The following is a 22,298-nucleotide window of genomic DNA, read 5'->3' on the forward strand; positions in this document are numbered from 1 at the left end:
GCTCTACTGGTGTAACTGAACTTGGGTAACGTAGCCATATAGTTTTTTCAGTAATTGTAAAATTTTACCATGAGTGAGAAGCATGGGCTCCGTCGTAGTTTGTGAGAAGTGGGTTATCGTGTGGGATTTGTTCAAAGTATTTTCATGGGGGAGGAATGCAGTGGGGAAACTAGTGGGCATTCAAGAGAGATCCTCTCCTGGGAATGCATAATCTGTAGTAGAAATAAGTTGATACAGGAGCAGGAGAATAAGATCTGTGCCCTTCAGAGGGAGTTACAACAATCAAAGCAGGAGCTAGATAGGTTAAGGAGGATGAAGGGGGATGGGGAATGGGAATTGGCAGTTGGCAAGAACGCACCTAGGAGGAGGAGGTATCAGACAGTTACACTTCGTGTATATGCAATAGATTTACCAACTGTCAGAGTTGAGTGGAGAGGAGCCTGTTGCAGATGTAGGTGTGGGGAACATGTAGCAGACTCCAGCAGTTAGGAGGCTTAAGTCAGTTGCAAAGTCTAACAGGAAGAAGAAGGTTCTGCTGCTAGGTAGTTCGCATGGTAGAGGCGTGGGCCAGCAGTTGAAGGAATTGTTGGGGAGTGACTACCAGGTCACCAGTATTGTCAAGCCTAGTGCAGGGTTCGCTCAGATGACTGACAGCATAGGGCAATTCTGTATGAATTTTACGAAGGAGGAGCAGGTAGTCATAGTGGGTTGAGCAGAGAACAGTCTTGGTTGGGACGAGGAATGTGATGCAGGTGGTGACTCAGAAAAGATAGCTACTCAAACTAATGGTACTAATGTGCATTTCGTGCAACTGTTTCAGCGTAATCATCGGCCTCATCTTAATGTGGCTGTTAGACAATTTAACATAGAGCTGGAAAAGACACGGATGTCAGAGAGCATGGTTCACATTTCACTCTGCCAGTTGAGTCTATTAGTAGATCAGGTTTCACAAGGCATGACCTGCACCTCAGTAGGAATGGGAAGAGGTGACTGGGTAAGCTTATAGGTGACAGTGTAGTGGGTGGTGGTGGTGGTGTCACTCATGGAAAAATTCCTGTAGTAGTTGGTGTTAGAGCTGCACTCTTTCTTGATTGAAGTCAGCTGATAGGTATACCTGCTTACAGGAAGTCCCTCTAACTAAGGGCACACCTTCTGAGGATGTAATGTTTCCAAGTAGAGAAGGAATTAGCATATTTCATCAAAATATAAGAGGTATTAGAGATAAAGTTAGTGAACTGCTTCTGGATATAGACTCTGAAATTATAGGTATATAGGAGCACCACTTATGAAATTTGACAATTCAGAGGCTTACTTTACCAGGATGCAGATTAGCTGGCTGTTTTTCAAGGAGTTCCTTGTGGTGTGGGGAAGTGACCATGTACGTAAAAATCATATATTTCATTTGAGTCCATATACATATTACGGCACTGCGCTGCACAGATAGTTGATTGTTATGCAGGGCCAGTTAAATTTAGTGAAACCAAACTTCTGATTATTGTTCTTTGTATTACCCCTGACTCTGACTTCAGAGAATTTCTGCTCAGGCTAGAGAGGGTTTTACTGATTCAGTTTATAGGAAGTGCCAGAAATTAGTTACATGTGGTTACTTCAATATAAATTTTGTATATGATGGTGCAAGAAAAAGGATGTTGGTAGAGCTCCTAAATTCATACGATCTGATGCAGACTGTGATTTTTCCAACTTGGGTGAGGGGGAACACTACCACAGCCATAGGAAATATTTTTATTCATTCGTCATTACTAGATGGTCATTCTATTAGTAAAAGGGTGCATGGCCTTTCAGACCATACTGCCAAAAATTTAACAGCAAAAGTCTTTTGTACTCAAACAAATGTCACATATAATTACAAACTATGTAGGAAAGTTAATCCAATGGCAATAGAGAGTTTTTTAAAACTCGTCAAGGAATAAGAGTGGCAGGATGTTTATAGTGCCGATGACATAGTTGACAAATATAATGCCTTCCTTAACACATTCTCGTGCTCTTTCGGAGTTGCCTTCCGTTATAACGTTCTAAACGGGGTACTAGCGGTAAAAGGCAGCCTGGGTGGCTGACTAGTAGGATAAGGATATCATGTTGAACAAAGCGGAAATTATATCAAAATATTAGAAGTAGTCACTATCAAGCTACATTAGCCCATTACAAACAGTATTGTAAGGTGCTTAGTAATGTTATCTGGAAGGCAAAGAGTATGTGGTATGCAAATAGAATAGCTAATTCACAGGAGAAAATGAAACCTATGTGGTCAGTTGTGAATGAAATGTCCGGTCAGCAGCAAAAATTCGACGATATAAAGTTAGTTCGTAGTGAAAATATTTCTTTTACTGATAAATCAGATACATGTATAGTACTTAATAATCATTTTCTGAGCATTGCTGTTGAATTAAATAAAAATTTATTTTCTGCAGGTAATCATATAGCTCTCTTCGTAAATGTCTTTCTGAGATTGATGTCTGTCATACAGACAAGGATCAATAATTAAAACACCGAAGACTAAGGACGCACATAGATATGATGGAGTGCCTAGCAGAATATTAAAGTACTGTGCTGCACATGTTGGCCCTTGTTTTTAGCCATGTTTGTAATTTTTCCTCTAGGAATCATCAGTTTCCTATATGATTAAATTACTCAGTAGTAAAGCCGATTTATAAAAAGGGAGAAAGGGGTAATCTAGACATTTTAGTCCTATATCTATGCGATCAGTGTTTGCTAAAGTTTTCTTATGTGAATGCGAGCTTTCCGGTGTATACTGCTGATGAAATCTTCTCGGGCTTCCATTCGTGTAGGCCGGCCGAAGTGGCCGTGCGGTTAAAGGCGCTGCAGTCTGGAACCGCAAGACCGCTACGGTCGCAGGTTCGAATCCTGCCTCGGGCATGGATGTTTGTGATGTCCTTAGGTTAGTTAGGTTTAACTAATTCTAAGTTCTAGGGGACTAATGACCTCAGCAGTTGAGTCCCATAGTGCTCAGAGCCATTGAACCATTCGTGTAGCTGCGTCGAAAATCCGCGGATTTTAGGTGCAGCTTCTTGGATGGAAGCCTGAGAAGATTTCATATGTTTGATAAAGTTATTGAAAAGGCTGTGTATGTAAGGATAACTGATCATTTTATATCGCATAATTTGCTATCAAACGTGCAGATCGGCTTTGGAAATCGTTTAACAACTGAAAATGCTATATTCTCTTTTCTCTATGAGGTACTGGATGAGTTAAACAAAAGGTTTCGAACATTAGGTATATTTTTTGATTTAACTAAGGCATTTGATTGTGTTGATCACAATATATTGCTCCAGATGTTGAACCATTACGGAATACGAGGAGTAGGTTACAATCGGTTTACCTGTTTCTTTAGCAACAGACAGCATAAAGGCATTATTCACAGTGTTGAGAATGGCTGTGATATGGGGTCTGAGTGGGGTACAGTCAGGTGTGGGGTGCCCCAGGGATCAGTGCTGGGGTCAGTTTCATTCCTTATTTATATAAATGATATGCCCTCTAGTATTACGTGTAACTCTAAAATTTTTCTGTTTCCTGATGACAGTAGCTTGGTAGTAAGGTATGTTGTGTGCAACATTGACTCGGTTTCAAATAGTGCAGTTCATGATATAATCATGGCTTGTAGAAAATAAAATAATGCTAAATTAAAGTAAGACTCAGTTTTTACACTTTCTTACACACATATCAACAAAGCCTTACGTTAATTTCACAGGATGGGCACATGATTAGTGAAACTGAAAAGTACAAATTTCTACCTGTGCAGATATATAGTAAACTGCCGTGGTAAGCCCACATTCAGGATCTTGTTCAAAGACTTAATGGTGCCATTTGTACGATTCTACCGATATCTGAAATGAGTGGTCGTTCGACACGGAATTAGTCTACTTTGCTTATTTTCATTAGCTTATGTCGCATGGTATTATATTTTGGGGTAACTCTTCCCATACTAAAGGTAGTTTTGGTTCAGAAATGGGCGATTCGGGCAATAAGTGGTGTAAGTTCGCGAACCTCTTGTAGACCCCTGTTCACGCGTCTGGGTATTTTGACATTTGCCTCTCAATATATATTTTCCTTACAGTTATTTCTAGTTAATGATATTAGCTTATTCCCAAGAATAAGCAGCTTTCACTCAGTTAATACACGGCAGAAATCAAACGTGCATATGGATCGAATTTCCTTAACTAGTGTACAGAAAGGTGTGCAGTATACTGCTGCATCCATTTTCGATAAGTTACCACTACAATTCCAAAATTTTAGCAGTAATCCATGCACTTTCAAATCGAAACTGAAGAGTTTCTCCCTGGGGCACTCCTTCTGTTCTGTCAAGGATTTCCTCGAAAAATTAAGCTGATTCTCGTTGTATTGTTGATTGCGTTTACTTAAACTTACGGATTGAGTTTTTTCGGGTGCATAAACATTTTGTTTTTATCTGATATTACTTTTATGTTGTAATTTCATGTACTGACATGTTCCATTACCTTCGAGATTTGCTCCTCAATTTGGTCCTATGGAACTTGAGGTGTAAATAAAAAAATAAAAACGTTACCTATTCAAATTTATTCCTCAAGATTGATTACTCTACACTGATTATTTCTTGGTGTTGCGCCACTTTGCATCGTAATTCCGCTGGTATTATAGGTACCGCCATCTTGACTCCACTCTCGCGTTCCATTCACGAATGGCGTGATATAAGCTGTTGTCAAAGCTGTGTATGAGCTCAACGTTCGTCACTTTTCTCGTCGGAATCATTTCCAGAGACATATCTGAGAGAAAGCATTAAGTTAGCCGACCCTTGTTGGGATGTACGCTCTCGAATATTCAACAGCAGACCTCTCCGCGACGCACGACGCCTCTCTTGTACCGTCTGCACTGGAGTATGTTGAGCATCTCCGTAACGCTCTCGCGTCGAGTGAACGATTTCGTGATGAAATGCACAGCTCTTCCGTCGATCTTTTCTTTCTTCCATTCTGGTTAGACTTGGTATGTGTCCAGATCGATGAGTGACAAATAATCAACAAATTCGACTACTGAAGGAAAAATCTGAAAGTCCTTCCCTACCCATAGACTGTATATACCTTGACTCCCAGCCATTTTATGAGTTTGTGTTGAATTGATAATAAATTTTGTACCCAAGTATGTCATATACTTCATACCTGTTTGACGTGGTACAGTTTTAGTGCTCGGCAGTGAACATCAACTGATTGTAGCCGTGTGGCTCATTGAAATTAGAAGACGATAGGTGGTCGCTATGTCAATGGTAATCGAGGAATCCTTAGCAAGAATAACCAATCACATAGATCGAAATGTCAGTTACAGTCACGCTTAGATTAAAGGGTATCGCTTGTATGTTGCTTGCAGATTTAACAGAAATTTTGTGATTGTTTATCGGTTCCAGAGCTACAGTATGGCTGTGGACAGCTACTCATAATCTACTAATAAAACATTATGAATGGAGGAGGTCTTGTAAAAACTAGATATATCTGTGATCAGTTTTATGCAAGAAACTGTTCATAGAAGAGACCACAAAATTCCGTTCCAACACGGGATGCAATACGACTGAATGTCATACTACCCCAGTTAGCTAATGAACTAAAGTAATAATGAACTGCCACGATTGTAAACAAAAGCATCCATGAAACTGCATATGAGAATCTTGTCCGAGAAATTACAGTTGAAGACAGTATGTGATTGAAGCAAAGGTTCGTATTTTATGTAGAATATCGAAACTCAATATCTCCTCAGAATTAAGGACGATTTTCGTTCTAATGTTCGACGAAAGTTTAGTTGAGTAGAGGGTGACCATATGTTGGGAATATGTGGGAATAATTGAGATAATGTTCCCATCCCAGAGGAATCATTCAGGCATTCGCCTTAATCGATTTCCGAGATCTGTGGAACCCTACTTTTGGATGGACGGCAGGTATTCTAACAATCTACGACGCAAATATAGTTTCTGAAACATTAAAACGATTCCGTCAGTCAGCTACTTCATAACGCAGCGTGTAACGCTTGGCTAATGAATTCACGGAGGACAGTTTGGCAAGCGCTGGTAAATATTCTGATTAACGGTTCTAATCCTATCTTATTCGTCAGCACCGTGGGGTGATTACCTCATTCAGAAAATTGTGAGGCTCTAGAAACTAGTCATAGAGTCAATAAAGTCATATTACAGCTACTTCTTGGTCATGCCTTACTACAGACCTCTCGATTTTTGTGAAGCAGGTGCAAAAAGAGCATTTCTTTTTGTACATGTCTATTATATATACTCACTCGATCAGCACTGCGTTACAATTTCTGTTACATTCGGAAATATGAACCAACCACCGCCAGTAAAATGATGGGAACCTGACAAAACACGCGTCAGCAATCCTGATAATATCGTGACAAATTATTGGAATCCACAGTTGCAAACTCTAACATCTCAGAAACTACATACCGTTACCGTGTGTGAGCCGTCAATAGGTTTTCTTTATGTAGTCTGTGCAGTGTTGGCAAAGTGAAACTGGGGCGGGCAATATTTCGAGCAACTTAAGATGGGTAACCTAGCCTACATCATCCACAAAATGGTCAAATTATGCCACTTGGATTGCATAACTTAAGGAGCATGAAATACACTGCCTGACAAGAAAAGTGAAGCTCCTAGAAAACGTGGTAGGAGGTCATATATGCAGGGTGGTCCATTGATAGTGACCGGGCCAAATATCTCACGAAATAATCATCAAACGGAAAACTACGAAGAACGAAACTCATCTAGCTTGAAGGGGGAAACCAGATGGCGCTATGGTTGGCCCGCTAGATGGTGCTGCCATAAGTCAAACGGATGTCAACAGCGTTTTTTTTTTTTATAGGAACCCCGATTTTTTATTACATATTCGTGTAGTAAGTAAGAAAAATGAATGTTTTCCTTGGACCACTTTTTTCGCTTGTAACAGATGCGGCTGTAATAGTCACTAACTTATAAGTACGTGGTACCACGTAACATTCCGCCAGTGCGCACGGTATTTGCTTCGTGATACATTACCCGTGTCAAAATAGACCGTTTACCAATTGCGGGCCGGCCGCGGTGGTCTCGCGGTTAAGGCGCTCAGTCCGAAACCGCGCGACTGCTACGGTCGCAGGTTCGAATCCTGCCTCGGGCATGGATGTGTGTGTTGTCCTTAGGTTAGTTAGGTTTAAGTAGTTCTAAGTTCTAGGGGACTGATGACAACAGAAGTTAAGTCCCATAGTGCTCAGAGCCATTTGAACCATTTTTGAACCAATTGCGGAAAAGGTCGATATCGTGTTGATGTATGGCTATTGTGATCAAAATGCCCAACGGGTGCGTGCTATGTGCGCTGCACGGTATCCTGGACGACATCATCCAAGTGTCCGGACGGTTCGCCGGATAGTTACGTTATTTAAGGAAACAGGAAGTGTTCAGCCACATGTGAAACGTCAGCCACGACCTGCAACAAATGGTGATGCGCAAGTAGGTGTTTTAGCTGCAGTAGCGGCTAATCCGCACATCAGTAGCAGACAAACTGCGTGAGAATTGGGAATCTCAAAAACGTCGGTGCTGAGAATGCTACATCAACATCGATTGCACCCGTACCATATTTCTATGCACCAGGAATTGCATGGCGAAGACTTTGAACATCGTGTACAGCTCTGCCACTGGGCACAAGAGAAATTACCGGACGATGACAGATTTTTGCACGCGTTCTATTTAGCGACGAAGCGTCATTCAGGAACAGCGGTAACGTAAATCGGCATAATATGCACTATTGGGCAACGGAAAATCCACGATGGCTGCGACAAGTGGAACATCAGTGATCTTGGCGGGCTAATGTATGGTGCGGCATTATGGGAGGAAGGATAATTGGCCCCCATTTTACCAATGGCAATGTAAATGGTGCATTGTATGCTGATTTCCAACGTAATGTTCTACCAGTGTTACTACAAGATGTTTCACTGCATGACAGAATGGAGATGTACTTCCAACATGATGGATGTCCGGCACATAGCTCGCGTGCGGTTGAAGCGGTATTGAATAGCATATTTCATGACAGGTGGATTGGTCGTCGAAGCACCATACCGTGGCCTGCACGTTCACCCGATCTGACGTCCACAGATTTCTGTCTGTGGGGAAAGTTGAAGGATATTTGCTATCGTGATTCACCGACAACGCCTGACTACAAGCGTCAGCGCATTGTGAATGCTTGTGCGAACATTACGGAAGGCGAACTACTCGCTGTTGAGAGGAATGTCGTTACACGTATTGCCAAATGCATTGAGGTTCACGGACATCATTTTGAGCATTTATTGCATTAATGTGGTATTTACAGGTTACCACGCTGTAACAGCATGCGTTCTCAGAAATGATAAGTTCTCAAAGGTACATGTATCACATTGGAACAACCGACATAAAATGTTAAAACGTACCTACGTTCTGTATTTTAATTTAAAAAATGTACCTGTTATCAACTGTTCGTTCAAAATTGTGAGCCATATCTTTGTGACTATTACAGCGCCATCTATCACAAAGCGAAAAAAGTGGTCCAACTAAGACATTCATATTTCCTTACGTACTACACGAATATGTAATATAAAATGGGGGTTCCTATTTAAAGAAACGTAGTTGATATCCGTTTGACCTATGGCAGCGCCGGCCGAAGTGGCCGTGCGGTTAAAGGCGCTGCAGTCTGGAACCGCAAGACCGCTACGGTCGCAGGTTCGAATCCTGCCTCGGGCATGGATGTTTGTGATGTCCTTAGGTTAGTTAGCTTTAACTAGTTCTCAGTTCTAGGGGACTAATGACCTCAGCAGTTGAGTCTCATAGTGCTCAGAGCCATTTCAACCATTTTTGAACCTATGGCGGCGCCATCTAGCGGGCCAACCATAATGCCATCTGTTTCCCCCCTTCAAGCTAGACAAGTTTCGTTCTTTGTAGTTTTTTCGTTTGACGCTTATTTCGTGAGATATTTGGCCCGGTCACGATCAATGGACCACCCTGATACGGTCGGCGCGTATATAAATGATTGGAGCTGCATTTTTGTGTGACTTGTAGAATGGCCAGTGTTTGTCGGGTTTAATGCTGTTACCAGGCCAGGTAGGGTATAAATTGGGCGTGAATTGCACCGGACGTTGAGTGAAAATGGAAAATGGAGATTCCAACTACTTGTCTCAGAGAGCGTTATCAGCGCCTGGGAATGTTCCGGAAGGGGCGTCATTGTGGATCTATATTTGGCTGGCAGGCCAAATCTAGCAAGGTCCCAATTTGTTTGGCATTGGGATGCGACTGGCTCAGTGATGGGCTGCTTAGGATCGTGAAGCGAGACCCACTCCTCGTCGAACTTGCTGTCTACCACGTCTACGAATACAACGGAGGACAGGTGTATTGTGTACCACACACATTTTAACAGCTTTACATCTACACCTACAACTCGAGAACTAGTAACAACCTCCCTACAGTATTCCATGACCAGCAGCTACCGGACTAGGGAGCTACCGCTGCATTCATAGGCTGCCTTTGACACCGTACCACTACGTACTGAGTTAGGACTGATGCCGTGATCGAGAAGCACTGACTGGTGATTAGTGACGTCGCACTGTGTTCAGTAATCCACCACGTTTCGCACCACCCTGGATGATCGTTGTCATCGAGTATGACGGGAAGGTCCCATTCTTCCAATGTTTTTGAGAGACAAGCAATGATAATGCCATTGGGAATACTTCAGGTGATGGCTCTTAGTAATTGAGGCAAGTCTGACTGCACTCTGATATTTCTCAAACACACTACGCTCTATGTACTCGCCCTCAGATGACAGTATCGTGTTGGCATTTTTCAACAGGTCAATGCGTAACAACAACAACTGTACATATAATAATTTTTTCTTCTGATTTTCGATAAATTAGTGGAAGCGATGTTCTGATTTCATTTCTTTTTTCTTTTCATGTCATTATGTTAAAGAAACTGTAAACAATTTTCGATGTTAATATTAATGTTTATGTCAAATTGCAAGCAATCTTATAACAAAATGGAAATGTAAGAAATGTTGAAACTGTTGGAAGATGTTAAAGTTGTAATTGTGCGCCTGGTCCATACGTAGGCAATGTATTAAGATATGTAGAATGCAAAACCTTTGGTGAATACCCTGTCAGTAGGGGAGCGGTAAAAGGTGGATGGCAGGCGAGCGCGGGAAAATGCACGCGGGCGCGGCACGGCATAACGGGCTCAGCAGTAGTAGTCGGAGTTGGGCATCGGTCTGAGTAACACGTTCTGGATCGAGGAGGCTCTCCTGGAAAACGTGATTTCGTTGAGCCTCGGATGTGCCGTTTCCGACGCCTATACAGCATGGCAGTATTCCATTTGCACTAAATGGAAAAATATTGCGACGCTGTGAAGAAGTAAAGTGCCGATACATCAAGAGCCATAGCTGTGCTTGTATGTGTGCTCTGGGCCTCGTCATCTCGCCGCCCGCCAACCGCCCCTTCGATACGATCAGATTCAAACTTTTAGTACTGTATTCATGTGGACCAGTGTTGCTTTTGTTCCTGACTGTTCAATAACAACTTAACTTTTACCAGAACTGTCCTATCATTTAATTATCCTCATCACTATCCTAGACAGGGTCCTTTCCACATGTTGTGCAATCCGAGTGTCCCGAGATGAAGAATTAAAATTTATGTTAATAATAATTACCTGCAGACCTAGCTATGTTAGAATGATGTTTAAAGAACTTTGTTGTTAATGAAATAATAGACAAATAATATAGGTCTGACAAAGTTGGAAGATAATGTTGAAATTGGTTTACTAATGAAGTTTAATTAATTTGAGACAAAAATAATGGTAGTTAAATGAGCAGGAAATATGATAAAAAGAGTAGTAATTCATATATTGCAAATCTTGAGTGCTTAATGCTTTCAATAGTTAATAGCTTCAATACAGTGATCATAACAGTTTCAGGGTCCCCCCCCCCCCCATTTTCTTTCCTATTCATTTAAATTCTGAAGTGTACTGAACTGATTTGACCAGCAAAGTTAAAGTCAATATAAAACCAAAATTTATTAGTGTTTTGCCTTTTTCAAAATTGATATTGTATGTGTGTTTCGAAAGTGCTATTTCTAGGGTAACCTATGCCCGATTTTAATCAGATCAATAGACAGTACGAAGTTTGTAGTAAACATTATAGTGTATTGTTGTGTATTTATAGCTTGTCCATATTAGTACAAAAAGTGAAATCATTAGTTCAGTAAATTTTCTGGTTCTAAAATTTACCATAGTATGCAATGTTATTACGTGTTGTTTTGTATGAACGTACTTCAACTTGTACTGAATGCTCCTCTGCACATGGCATGTACGTCTATATACTGCTTGCGTGATACTGAGGTACTTAAGCAAGATCCCCTGATCTGTCCCTGACAGAAAATGTGTGGTTCCAAGTCGCACGTGAGGTCAGTCCCATTGCTAGTAACTAGTTTCAATTCGAAAGTCTCGCGGAAGTTCACGCCTCCGTCCGTTCTTACAGTTGTGTAGCCAGACGGACACTGAGCCGTTTGTCTACAGCAAGTGGGGTTGCGACTGACCGCTCAGGGCCCCCTTGGCTCAACTTTTTTTTTTTAAATCATGCATTGCGTTTTCTGGGCTAGTATAAATTAGCCTACCCTGTACAACATTTGGAACCAATCAGTGAAGTCCGTAAATCTGCACAAAAATATTTTGGGGCGCTGAGCTACATAGGGAGAAACGATCATCATAATAGACTAAGGGAAATCAGAGCTCCAACGGAAGGATATAGGGATTCGTTTCTTTCCGCTTGCTCTTCGAGTGTGGAGTAACAGAGAGCCCTCTGCCACACTTGAGTGTGATTTTGCAGGGTATCCATGTAGATGCAGATGTAGGCGAAAAACTGTTGGGCAGCAGAGGTACAGCCTGCTCACCTATGACGAGCTTCCAGTCTCCGACTCGGACGGCGGCCGTCTCACTCGCCTCGTCTGCGTTGAGCAGCAGCTCCGAGCGGCGAGACAGCGAGCCGCTGACCAGCGCCTCCCATTGGTCCACGCCGTCAAGGTCACGGGGCAGCGAGGATACGTCACCGCCTGCAGGCACGATGTCGCTGCACTCAGTAAAACTCTCTCCCGCCTGGCTTTGAGTTCCATATTACTTTACGATAACTGGTAGTTCACTGTAAAACAGGAGTCCATTATAATGTGTACAGAAAGTTAAACACAATAGTCACAATGCTGAATGGAACCGAAAAGTGGTGCACATTTGAGTCATTCCATGTCACAACCTCATGTTGGTAATGGCAGTTACATTTAACGTCTTTCTGAAGTGTGGTCGACATGTATGTCTTTTTATAGATGGTGGACAAAAGTCATGGGATTGCTCCTAATATCGTGTTGCACCTCCTTTTGTCTGGCGCAGTGCAGCAACTCGACATGGCACGGACTCAACAAGTCCTTGGAAATCACCTGCAGAAGTACTGATCTATATATCTATATGATATATATATATATATATATATATATATATATATATCGTATCTATAGTCACCTATAACTGCGAAAGCGATGCTAGTGCTGGATCTGCACACGAACTGAACTCTCGATCATGTCCTGTAAATGTTCAATGGGATTCTATCCAGGCGACCTGGGTTCCAGACCATTCGCTCGAATTGTCCATAATGTTACTTAAATTAAACGAGAGTAATCGTTGCCCAGTGACATGGCACATTGTCATCCAAAAGAATTTTTTCCAAGTAGCCAAACATAACCATTTACAGCCAATGATCCCTTCTGTTGGACGATAGGAACCAGTCCATTCTGTATAAACATATCCCACACCATTATGGAGTCACCAACAGCTTGCTTGCTGACAATTTTGGTCTGTGACTCCGTGGGATGTGTGCCACACTTGAACCCTACCATCAGCTCGCACCAACTGAAATCGTAACTCATCTGACCAGGCCACGGTCTTTCCAGTTTCCTAGGGAACAGCCAGTATGATCAGGAGTCCAGGAGAGGCACTGCAGGAGATGTCGTGTTGTTAGACAAGTTGTTCATGTCGATGGTTTGTTGCCATAGCCCATTAGCGCCACTGTCCTAATGGATATGTCCATTGCACTGTATGTCCCACATTGATTTCTGTAGTAATTTGACGTAGTTTTGCTTGTTTGTTAGCACTGACAACTCAACGGAAACGCTGATGCTTTCGGTCATTGAGTGAAGGTTGGCAGCCACTGCACTGTCCGTGGTGAGAGGTAATGCCTGAAATTGTGGTGTTTTTGGTATACACTTGACGCTAGCAATCTCGGAATACTGAATTCCCTAACAATTTCCAAAATATATTGTGCCATGCATCTATTTCCAACTACCACTCCGAGTTCAAGACCTATTCATCCTTGTCGTGCGGCCATAACAACGCCGGAAACCTTTTTCACATGACAGCTTCCCCAATGCACTTACCCTATATACCTTGCGTAAGTGATATTATCGCCATCTGCATATGTCCATACAGCTATCCTAAGGCGATTAGGCTCCTCAGTGGCTTTATCTTCTACATTACATGTAACTTTCTGTCCAGAAGCTAAATTAAAAATTTACTAACCAAATGTCGTTTAGCTACCAGTGGGACATTAACCATTACGATAACCATTGTTGTAACTTTGTTCGTTACGAAAATACATACGATCCTGTATCGTTTACTCATTAGTACAATTCAGCCCCTCTAGAACTGATCGAAAACGTATCTCGCTGAAGCATTGAGATGAACATGACGTTATTAAAAACGAAGACAATACCGACGTCGACTCTGCTGTACTGGCACACAGTCTACGTACCCACCGCAACGAGACTCGCTCACTTGTTGCAGTTGACAGTACTGAAATGGAAACCAGTGGAGAATACACAGTGATCATTCAGTCAACCGCCTTCAGTTGACGCTTTGTGTGATTGCAATGAACACGAACGAAGAGAAAGGAGAAGTAATACCCACCTACAAAAAATGACGATTAACTGAAAGACTGGCTTGCATTTTCCATGTATTTCAGTTTATTTGCTGCCACCTGCAGCAAGTGGACAAATTACGATACCTGGGTACCAGCACTGTGTATGATTACTGGCGAGTCAGTCAATTTTGTGTTGCCTTCCTAATACCGTCATGTTTACATGACTGGTTCATTGTCACAAGTTTTGGAACATTTGTTCAGGAGAGGAAGAGCATTATCGAATAAAAAAATATTCGGTACTATTTACGGAAGTGGAACATGAATGATAAGCAGTTTATACAAGAATAGAATAGAAGAATTTCAGATGTGGTGCTACAGAAGAATTCTGAAGATTAGAAGAACTGATGAAGAAGAACTGCACAGGATGAGACAGAAATGAAATTCGTGACACAACCTGAGTAGAATTAGAGATACGACACGTCAAGCGATCACCAGTTTAGTCGAGCGATCTAAGGCGCTGCAGTCATGGACTGTGCGGCTGGTCCCGGCGGAGGTTCGAGTCCTCCCCCGGGCATGGGTGTGTGTGTTTGTCCTTAGGATAATTTAGGTTAAGTAGTGTGGAAGCTTAGGGACTGGTGACCTTAGCAGTTAAGTCCTACAAGATTTCACGCACGTTTGAAGATTTTTGAACCAGTTTAGTACTGGAGTGAAGTACAGGGGTAAAAGTCGTCGAGGAGACCAGGGGATGAATATAGTAAGACGAATATGAAGAATCAAACTAGTCTTCGAAGATGACAACAACAATAACATGTAAACAGTCGACCTGCTATTCGTATCTTCGTAACACAGTTACAAGTGTGGTATCAACCGTGATCCAGTCGTCCGCACTTTCAAATAGCGCGCCGCCAGTTACTCCGCAGCGTTTCCTACAGCCGCCACCGTGGCAAGAGGGCGCTGCCTACCCCAAAAGATCACGCTGTTGCCAATGAGATGCAAGCGCCCCCTCCCCGGAGCTCCAGTGGTGGGTGCGTATAAAATCGGACTTCCATGCACTGCCCACATTTTCTGTGTTTGCCAGTTGAATAACATTTACGGACTTTCATAGTGACCAGGCTCCACGTCTCCTGAATGGATATTTTATTAAAGATTGACAAATAATGGTTCTTTTGTATCTGTATACATTTCCACATTCAGATCAACTGTTAGCAACTGATGCTGCAACTACTACAGCAAAGTTATGTGTTATTTTTACTATTTGTTATAAGACGTAGAATAAATGACTATCTGAATTCTCTTTTCACGATCAGTATCTGTTCCTCAATCCTGTATGGATTAAAGAACCATAGAACGTGCAAAGGAAGACATAACAAAAAGGCCAGTAATGCTGATTAATGCATCCCCTCGTAGCTAAACAACATTTTCTTAATAACATTTCATTTTGCTATTGCATAAGAAATATTTCATGTGGCTTAGAAAATAGACATCCTGTATATACCAAATTTCAGGTTGTTTCTCAAATAAAAAATCTACTTAAATATCTGGAAATCATAGTTTGCACTCAACAATATTTTCTCTTTATTCAGAACCAGTTTTGATCAGAAACGGACCCCCATCATATATCATCTACATCTACATTTATACTCCGCAAGCCACCCTGTGGTGTGTGGCGGAGGGCACTTTACGTGCCACTGTCATTACCTCCTTTTCCTGTTCCAGACGCGTATGGTTCGCGGGAAGAACGACTGCCGGAAGGCCTCCGTGCGCGCTCTAATCTCTCTAAATTTACATTCGTGATCTCCTCGGGAGTTATAAATAGTGGGAAACAATATCTTCGATAACTCACCCAGAAACGCACCCTCTCGAAACCTGGACAGCAAGCTCACCACGATGCAGAGCGTCTCTCTTACAGTGTCTGCCCCTTGAGTTTGCTAAACATCTCCGCAACGCTATCATGTTTACCAAATAACCCTGTGACGAAACGCGCCGCTCTTCTTTGGATCTTCTCTATATCCTCTGTCAACCCGATCTGGTACGGATCCCATACTGATGAGCAATACCTAAGTATAGGTCGAACGAGTGTTTTGTAAGCCACCTCCTTTGTTGATGGACGACATTTTCTAAGGTCTCTCCCAATGAATCTCAACCTCGCACCCGCCTTACCAACAATTAATTTTATATAATCATTCCACTTCAAATCATTTCGTATTCATACTCCCAGATATTTTACAGAGGTAACTACTACCAGTGTTTGTTCCGCTATCATATAATCCTACAGTAAAGGATCCTTCTTTCTATGTATTCGCAATACATTACATTTGTCTATGTTAAGGGTGAGTTGCCACTCTCTGCACCAAGTACCTATCCGTTGCAGATCTTCCTGCATTTCGCCGCAATTTCCTAACGCTGCATCTTCTTTGTATACTACAGCATCATCCGCGAAAAGCCGCATGGAACTTCCGACACTATCTACCAGGTCATTTATATAAATTGTGAAAATCAATCGTCCCATTACACTCCCTTGTGGACGCCAGAGGTTACTTTAACGACTGTAGACGTCTCTCCATTGAGAACAACATGTTTGCTAAAAACTCTTCAATCCAGCCACACAGCTGGTCTGATATTCCGTAGGCTCTTACTTTGTTTATCAGGCGACAGTGCGGAACTGTATCGAACGCCTTCCGGAAGTCAAGGGAAATGGCATCTACCTGAGAGCCTGTATCTAATATCGTCTGGGTCTCATGAACAAATAAAGCGAGTTGGGTCTCACACGATCGCTGTTTCCGGGATCCATGTTGATTCCTACTGAGTAGATTCTGGGTTTCCAGAAATGACATGATACGCGAGCAAAAAAAAATGTTCTAAAATTCTACAATAGATCGATGTCAGAGATATAGGTTTATAGTCTTGCACATCTGCTCGACGACCCTTCTTGAAAACTGGAACTACCTCTGCTCTTTTCCAATCATTTGGAATCTTCCGTTCCTCTAGAGACTTGCGATACACGGCTGTTAGAAGGGGGGCAAGTTGTTTCGCATACTCTGTGTAGAATCGTATTGGTATCCCGTCAGATCCAGTGGAATTTCCTTTGTGGGGTAATTTCAGTTGCTTTTCTATTCCCCGGACACTTATTTCGATGTCAGACATTTTTTCGCTCGTGTGAGGATTTAAAGAAGGAACTGCAGTGCGGCCTTCCACTGTGAAACAGCTTAGGAAAAAGGTGTTTAGTATTTCAGCTCTACGCGTGTCATCCTTTGTTTCAGTGCCATGATCAACCCAGAGTGTCTGGATATGCTGTTTCGATCCACTTACTGATTTAACGTAAGACCAGAACTTCCTAGGAATTTCTGTCAAGTCGGTACATAGACGTCTTCTTTCTAATTCACTGAACGCTTCATGCATAGCCCTCCTTACGCTAACTTTGACATCGCTTAGCTTCTGTTTGTCAGAGAGGTTTTGGCTGCGTTTAAATTTGCAGTGGAGCTCTCTTTGCTTTCGCAGTAGTTTCCTAACTTTGTTGTTGAACCACACTGGGTTTTTCCCGTCCCTCACATTTTTACTCGGCACGTACCTGTCAAACGCATTTTACGATTGCCTTGAACTTTTTGCATAAACACTCAACATTGTCAGTGTCGTAACAGAAATTTTCGTTTTGATCTGTTAGGTAGTCTGAAATCTGCCTTCTATTACTCTTGCTGAACAGATAAACCTTCCGCCGGCCGAAGTGGCCGTGCGGTTAAAGGCGCTGCAGTCTGGAACAGCAAGACCGCTACGTCGCAGGTTCGAATCCTGCCTCGGGCATGGATGTTTGTGATGTCCTCAGGTTATTTAGGTTTAACTAGTTCTAAGTTCTAGGGGACTTATGATCTTAGCAGTTGAGTCCCATAGTGCTCAGAGCCATTTGAACCATTAGATAAACCTTCCTCCCTTTTTTTATATTCCTATTTACTTACATATTCAGGGATGCTGCAACGACCTTATGATCACTGATTCCCTGTTCTGCGGTTACAGAGTCGAAAAGTTCTGGTCTGTTCGTTATCAGTAGGTCCAAGATGTTATCTCCACGAGTCGGTTCTCTGTTTTATTGCTCGAGGTAATTTTCCGATAGTGCCCTCAGTATAATATCAATCGATTCTCTGTCCCTACCACCCGTCCTAAACATCTGAGTGTCCCAGTCTATATCTGGTAAATTGAAATCTCCACCTAAGACTGTAACACGCTGAGGAAATTTATGTGAAATGTATTCCAGATTTTCTCTCAGTTGTTCTGCCACTAATGCTGCTGAGTCAGGAGGCCGGTAAAAGGAGCGAATTATTAACCTAGCTCGGTTGTAGAGTATACCCTCCACCCATAATGACTCACAGGAACTATCCACTTCTATGTCACTACAGGATAAACTACTTCTAACAGCGACAAACACGCCACCACCGGTTTCATGCAATCTATCCTTTCTAAACACTGTCAGACCTTTGTAAAAATTTGGGCAGAATTTATTTCTGGCTTCAGCCATCTTTATATACCTATAACGATTTCAGCTTCGGTGCTTTCCATCAGCACTTGAAGTTCCGGTACTTTATCAACGCAGCTTCGACAGTTTACAATTACAATACCGATTGCTGCTTGGTCCCGGCAAGTCCTGACTTTGCCCCACACCCATGTGGCATTATTAATTAGATGCATGAAAAACTATAGCTATTAACAAGTATCACGCCATTAACAACTCTGTTAAATACAACTAGAGCACTGGAGTATGTACAGCAGAGAATAGGTAATCTGACTATCGTTCCATCAGTATTCTTAGATAAGCAATTACATATCTCCATAGAAACACTCCTGTCATCATGACTGTGCCACTATCGGATTCCTTGGCAAATTGCAAGTGTTTCTGAGGAAAATTGCTGTGTAAATGTACTGGTATAGTTAGAACGGTTACAGACAAATAACACAACAATTTTTAACGCAATTTAGCCATATCCTTCGACACAAGTGAAAACTGATGATGGTATTCATGTGTTAGCAACCTTTAATCAACAGTGTTGGATTATTAGTGGTTCCAAATGGCTCTGAGCACTATGGGACTTAACATCTGTGGTCATCAGTCCCCTAGAACTTAGAACTACTTAAACCTAACCAACCTAAGGACATCACACACATCCATGCCCGAGGCAGGATTCGAACCTGCGACCGTAGCAGTCACGCGGCTCCGGACTGAGCGCCTAGAACCGCGAGACCACCGCTGCCGGCGATTATTAGTGGAAACTGCTCCGTTTTAGGCGGGAAAACACACTCCAATACAAAATAGAAAAAAAAACACATCGAAGCAATAATACGAATGTGACGGGAATCCGTAGGTGCGCTGTACACGTATAAACAAATGATTACAATTTCATAAAAACTTGGTAATTTATTCAAGAGAAATCACATGCCTCTCGGTATCCGCATCCAGTGACGCCTGTGGGCTGAGGATGACACGGTGGCCGGTCGGTACGGTTAAGCCTTCATGGCACATTGGGGCAGAGTTTAGTTTAATTCAAAAGAAAGAGCCACATAAATTGAGTAAGTCAGTAACAGGTTGGTCCACGTCTGGCCCGCCGGCCGGGGTGGCCGAACGGTTCTAGGCGCTACAGTCTGGAACCGCGAGACCGCTACGGTCGCAAGTTCGAATCCTGCCTCGGGCATGGATGTGTGTGATGTCCTTAGGTTAGTTCGGTTTAAGTAGTTCTAAGTTCTAGGGGACTGATGACCTTAGAAGTTAAGTCCCGTAGTGCACAGAGCCATTTGAACCATTTTTGAACGTCTGGCCCTTTTTCAAGCAGTTATTCGGATCGCCATTCATTGATAGAATTGTTGGTTGCCCTGCAGAGAGACATCGTGCAAGATTCGGTCAGACTGGCGTATTGTATCATCGAAATCCTGAATTGGTTGGAGAGCCCTGCCCATAGTGCTCCAGATGTCGTCAGCTGGGGAAGGTCAACCAGTAGAACCTCTCGCCTTGTGCGTGTGGGCAACATGTTACTCAAGTGGAAGCCCTGGGTGGCCCCCCGCGAAGGGCAACGAAACGGGGTGTATGATAACTTCGACGTATGGCTGTGCTGTATGATTCCGCGGATGAAAGCCAAAGTGGTTTCGCTGTGAAACGAAATAGCGTGACTTCTGGTTGTCGGACCGTGTGGCGCAAGTGTACAAGATTTTATTATTCTATCCTTTACAGATTATGAGAGAACCGTACGTAACGTTTAAAAAGAGAATTTTCAGGAAACGTAATTTGAAGTTCAGTCTGACGTTTTTTCTTATGTCACCTCTTCAGAAGGACCCAGATTTGTACTCATGGTATTCCTTCTCTTCAAGCCTTCTCTACTGGTTTCTTGTTTTCTGCCTTCTTTCCTTTGCCAGGTCTAACTACATCTTGAGTAAAATTCACTAACTAAAAGCCCATCCTGTCTAATACCTTCATATTCCCTACGTGCCCATCATTAAATACAAAAAACTGCATCATAAGTTGCAATTCTGACAATTGTGACAGATGAAACTATGGTTTTAGGGCATCGTTAGGATATGAGTGAATTTAGAGACTCATTTGGATCTTGATTTTTGCCATGAACACACTTTTTAGAAGTTCAGGATCGGCCAGAAACCGGTAAGTGGGCTTGATGGCATCCAGTATACAATTTGGAAGCCTCTTCTTGTGAAGATAGGCGTTGTTATCATTCTGAGTCTGTAGGTATTTTTGTGGCGGTGTTCGTAGCGACAAACACTTGGCTGTGGAAATGGCTTACGAAGTCACCGCCACACTTTTAATAGCAGGCCGACCGGTCCGCTGGAACAGTGAACAGAAAGATGAAAGCCCAAACACTCAGATTAAATAAAAGTCGGTACTTACCTTTATTCATGAAGATACAGAAACACAGGTGAACTCGGTGTCTACAGAAATCCGTCTGGTTCGAGTCGGAGCGGCTAGGTCAGCGTCGGCTGACGACAAACAACAACTCTGCTGCGATGAACACACAACTGACTAGCAAGTACACAATTCGGTGGCGAGTATACAACTGAGCGGCGAATACCGAACTGTCCTAGCGCTCGCGACTCCAGCGCTTAAGAAGCCAGAAGCCAGCGGTGGCGCGCGCAGACTTGCGGCGATTTCCTGTATCGCTGGCGCTGCTTATACGGACGGCGTCCGGACTTTGATGCTGCCAACCTTTTGGCAGCGGGCTCGGTTGGCATTACTGGCTAGGATACAACAGTATTAATACCAGCTAATGTGAACAGATGATAAATGGGATGTTCGTCTATTGACACCATTTGGAAATATGCAGCCCATACTGCTCTTTTCATGTCACTTACGCTGGATATATTCCGGCTGATAGCCTTGTCATTAGAAACTTGAAGAGTGGCTCTAAGTTTTTTGTAAGTCCGTTGCTTCTTTATTAACAAAGCAGATTGTTTGTTATCGTTTCTAAGATACGGTTAAGAGTCACAGATGATATATAAAACCAAACAGGATATATCACAACCTTCTCGATCTATCCCGTGCAAGTTTTCCTGTTCACCGATAGTACTGAAGTGTTGTTTTAAAATGTGGGAGCGTAGAGTGCTAGCGTCACACTTTTAATCATTTTTCAGGCACTTCAGGTGCAATTCCTTCACTGAAACTTTCTGAAATTATTGTCCATGAGCTCTACTAAATAAACTGAAAATTTACATCTCAGATCAGTTTCATGATCGTGTGGCGCACACTCCCTTCCCCCCGCCCATCCCTGCTTTATATTCACGTAATCCACGCGTGATGGTAGTAATTCGATTTGTAATTCCGACGGCTCTCAGTTTTTCTCAATTTAGCTGTACTAATTTATGACATGCTCATCTTATGAACGTAATGCGTGAGTTGTCATCGTCAATGTGAGTGAGAAATGGTCTGGAGAAGTTTATGACCAGCAGTTGACAGGTGGTTGTTGTTGACAGAGTTAGGTATTCGGGGTCCACATTTAGCGTCTATGCTCCCTGTAACTGCTTTGTGAAAGTCATGTAGCTCCCGCTTTCGTGGGAGCAACAAGGTAGGTCCACGGTCCCACGCCTGAAGGGCCGGGCTGCACACTTTGGTTACCTGATTGCTCCTCACTCGCTCGCTGCAGAATCACGCGCATAACCATGAGACGAAAGAGACTCTTAAAGCGAACCATAATTCGAAAGAATTTCTCCTGAGTGTGAAAAACAGTGGTCGTAGCAGGGTTTTGAACAGATTTTGTTTAGTGACCAATAAGGATGGAAATCACCTGGGCTACATGTACCATGGAAGGTTGTCCGCTCTCCCGTCTTACATATCCAAAACCATACCTTGGAAGGCACTTACCTGCAGCATAC

The 22,298-nt window shown here is 42.7% G+C and overlaps 1 protein-coding gene across 1 annotated transcript in view; it reads right to left on the bottom strand.

Moving 5' to 3' along the window:
• Window positions 1–22,298, bottom strand: part of LOC124788390 (arylsulfatase B-like) — a 214,404-nt gene that overhangs the window by 11,011 nt on the left and 181,095 nt on the right. The window contains exon 8 of the mRNA XM_047255655.1: window positions 11,935–12,093. Within this exon, the coding sequence (XP_047111611.1) occupies window positions 11,935–12,093 (159 nt within the window). The remainder of the gene's footprint in view (window positions 1–11,934; window positions 12,094–22,298) is intronic.

Source organism: Schistocerca piceifrons, chromosome 3 (genome assembly GCF_021461385.2).
Source record: "Schistocerca piceifrons isolate TAMUIC-IGC-003096 chromosome 3, iqSchPice1.1, whole genome shotgun sequence".
Taxonomy (NCBI): domain Eukaryota; kingdom Metazoa; phylum Arthropoda; class Insecta; order Orthoptera; family Acrididae; genus Schistocerca; species Schistocerca piceifrons.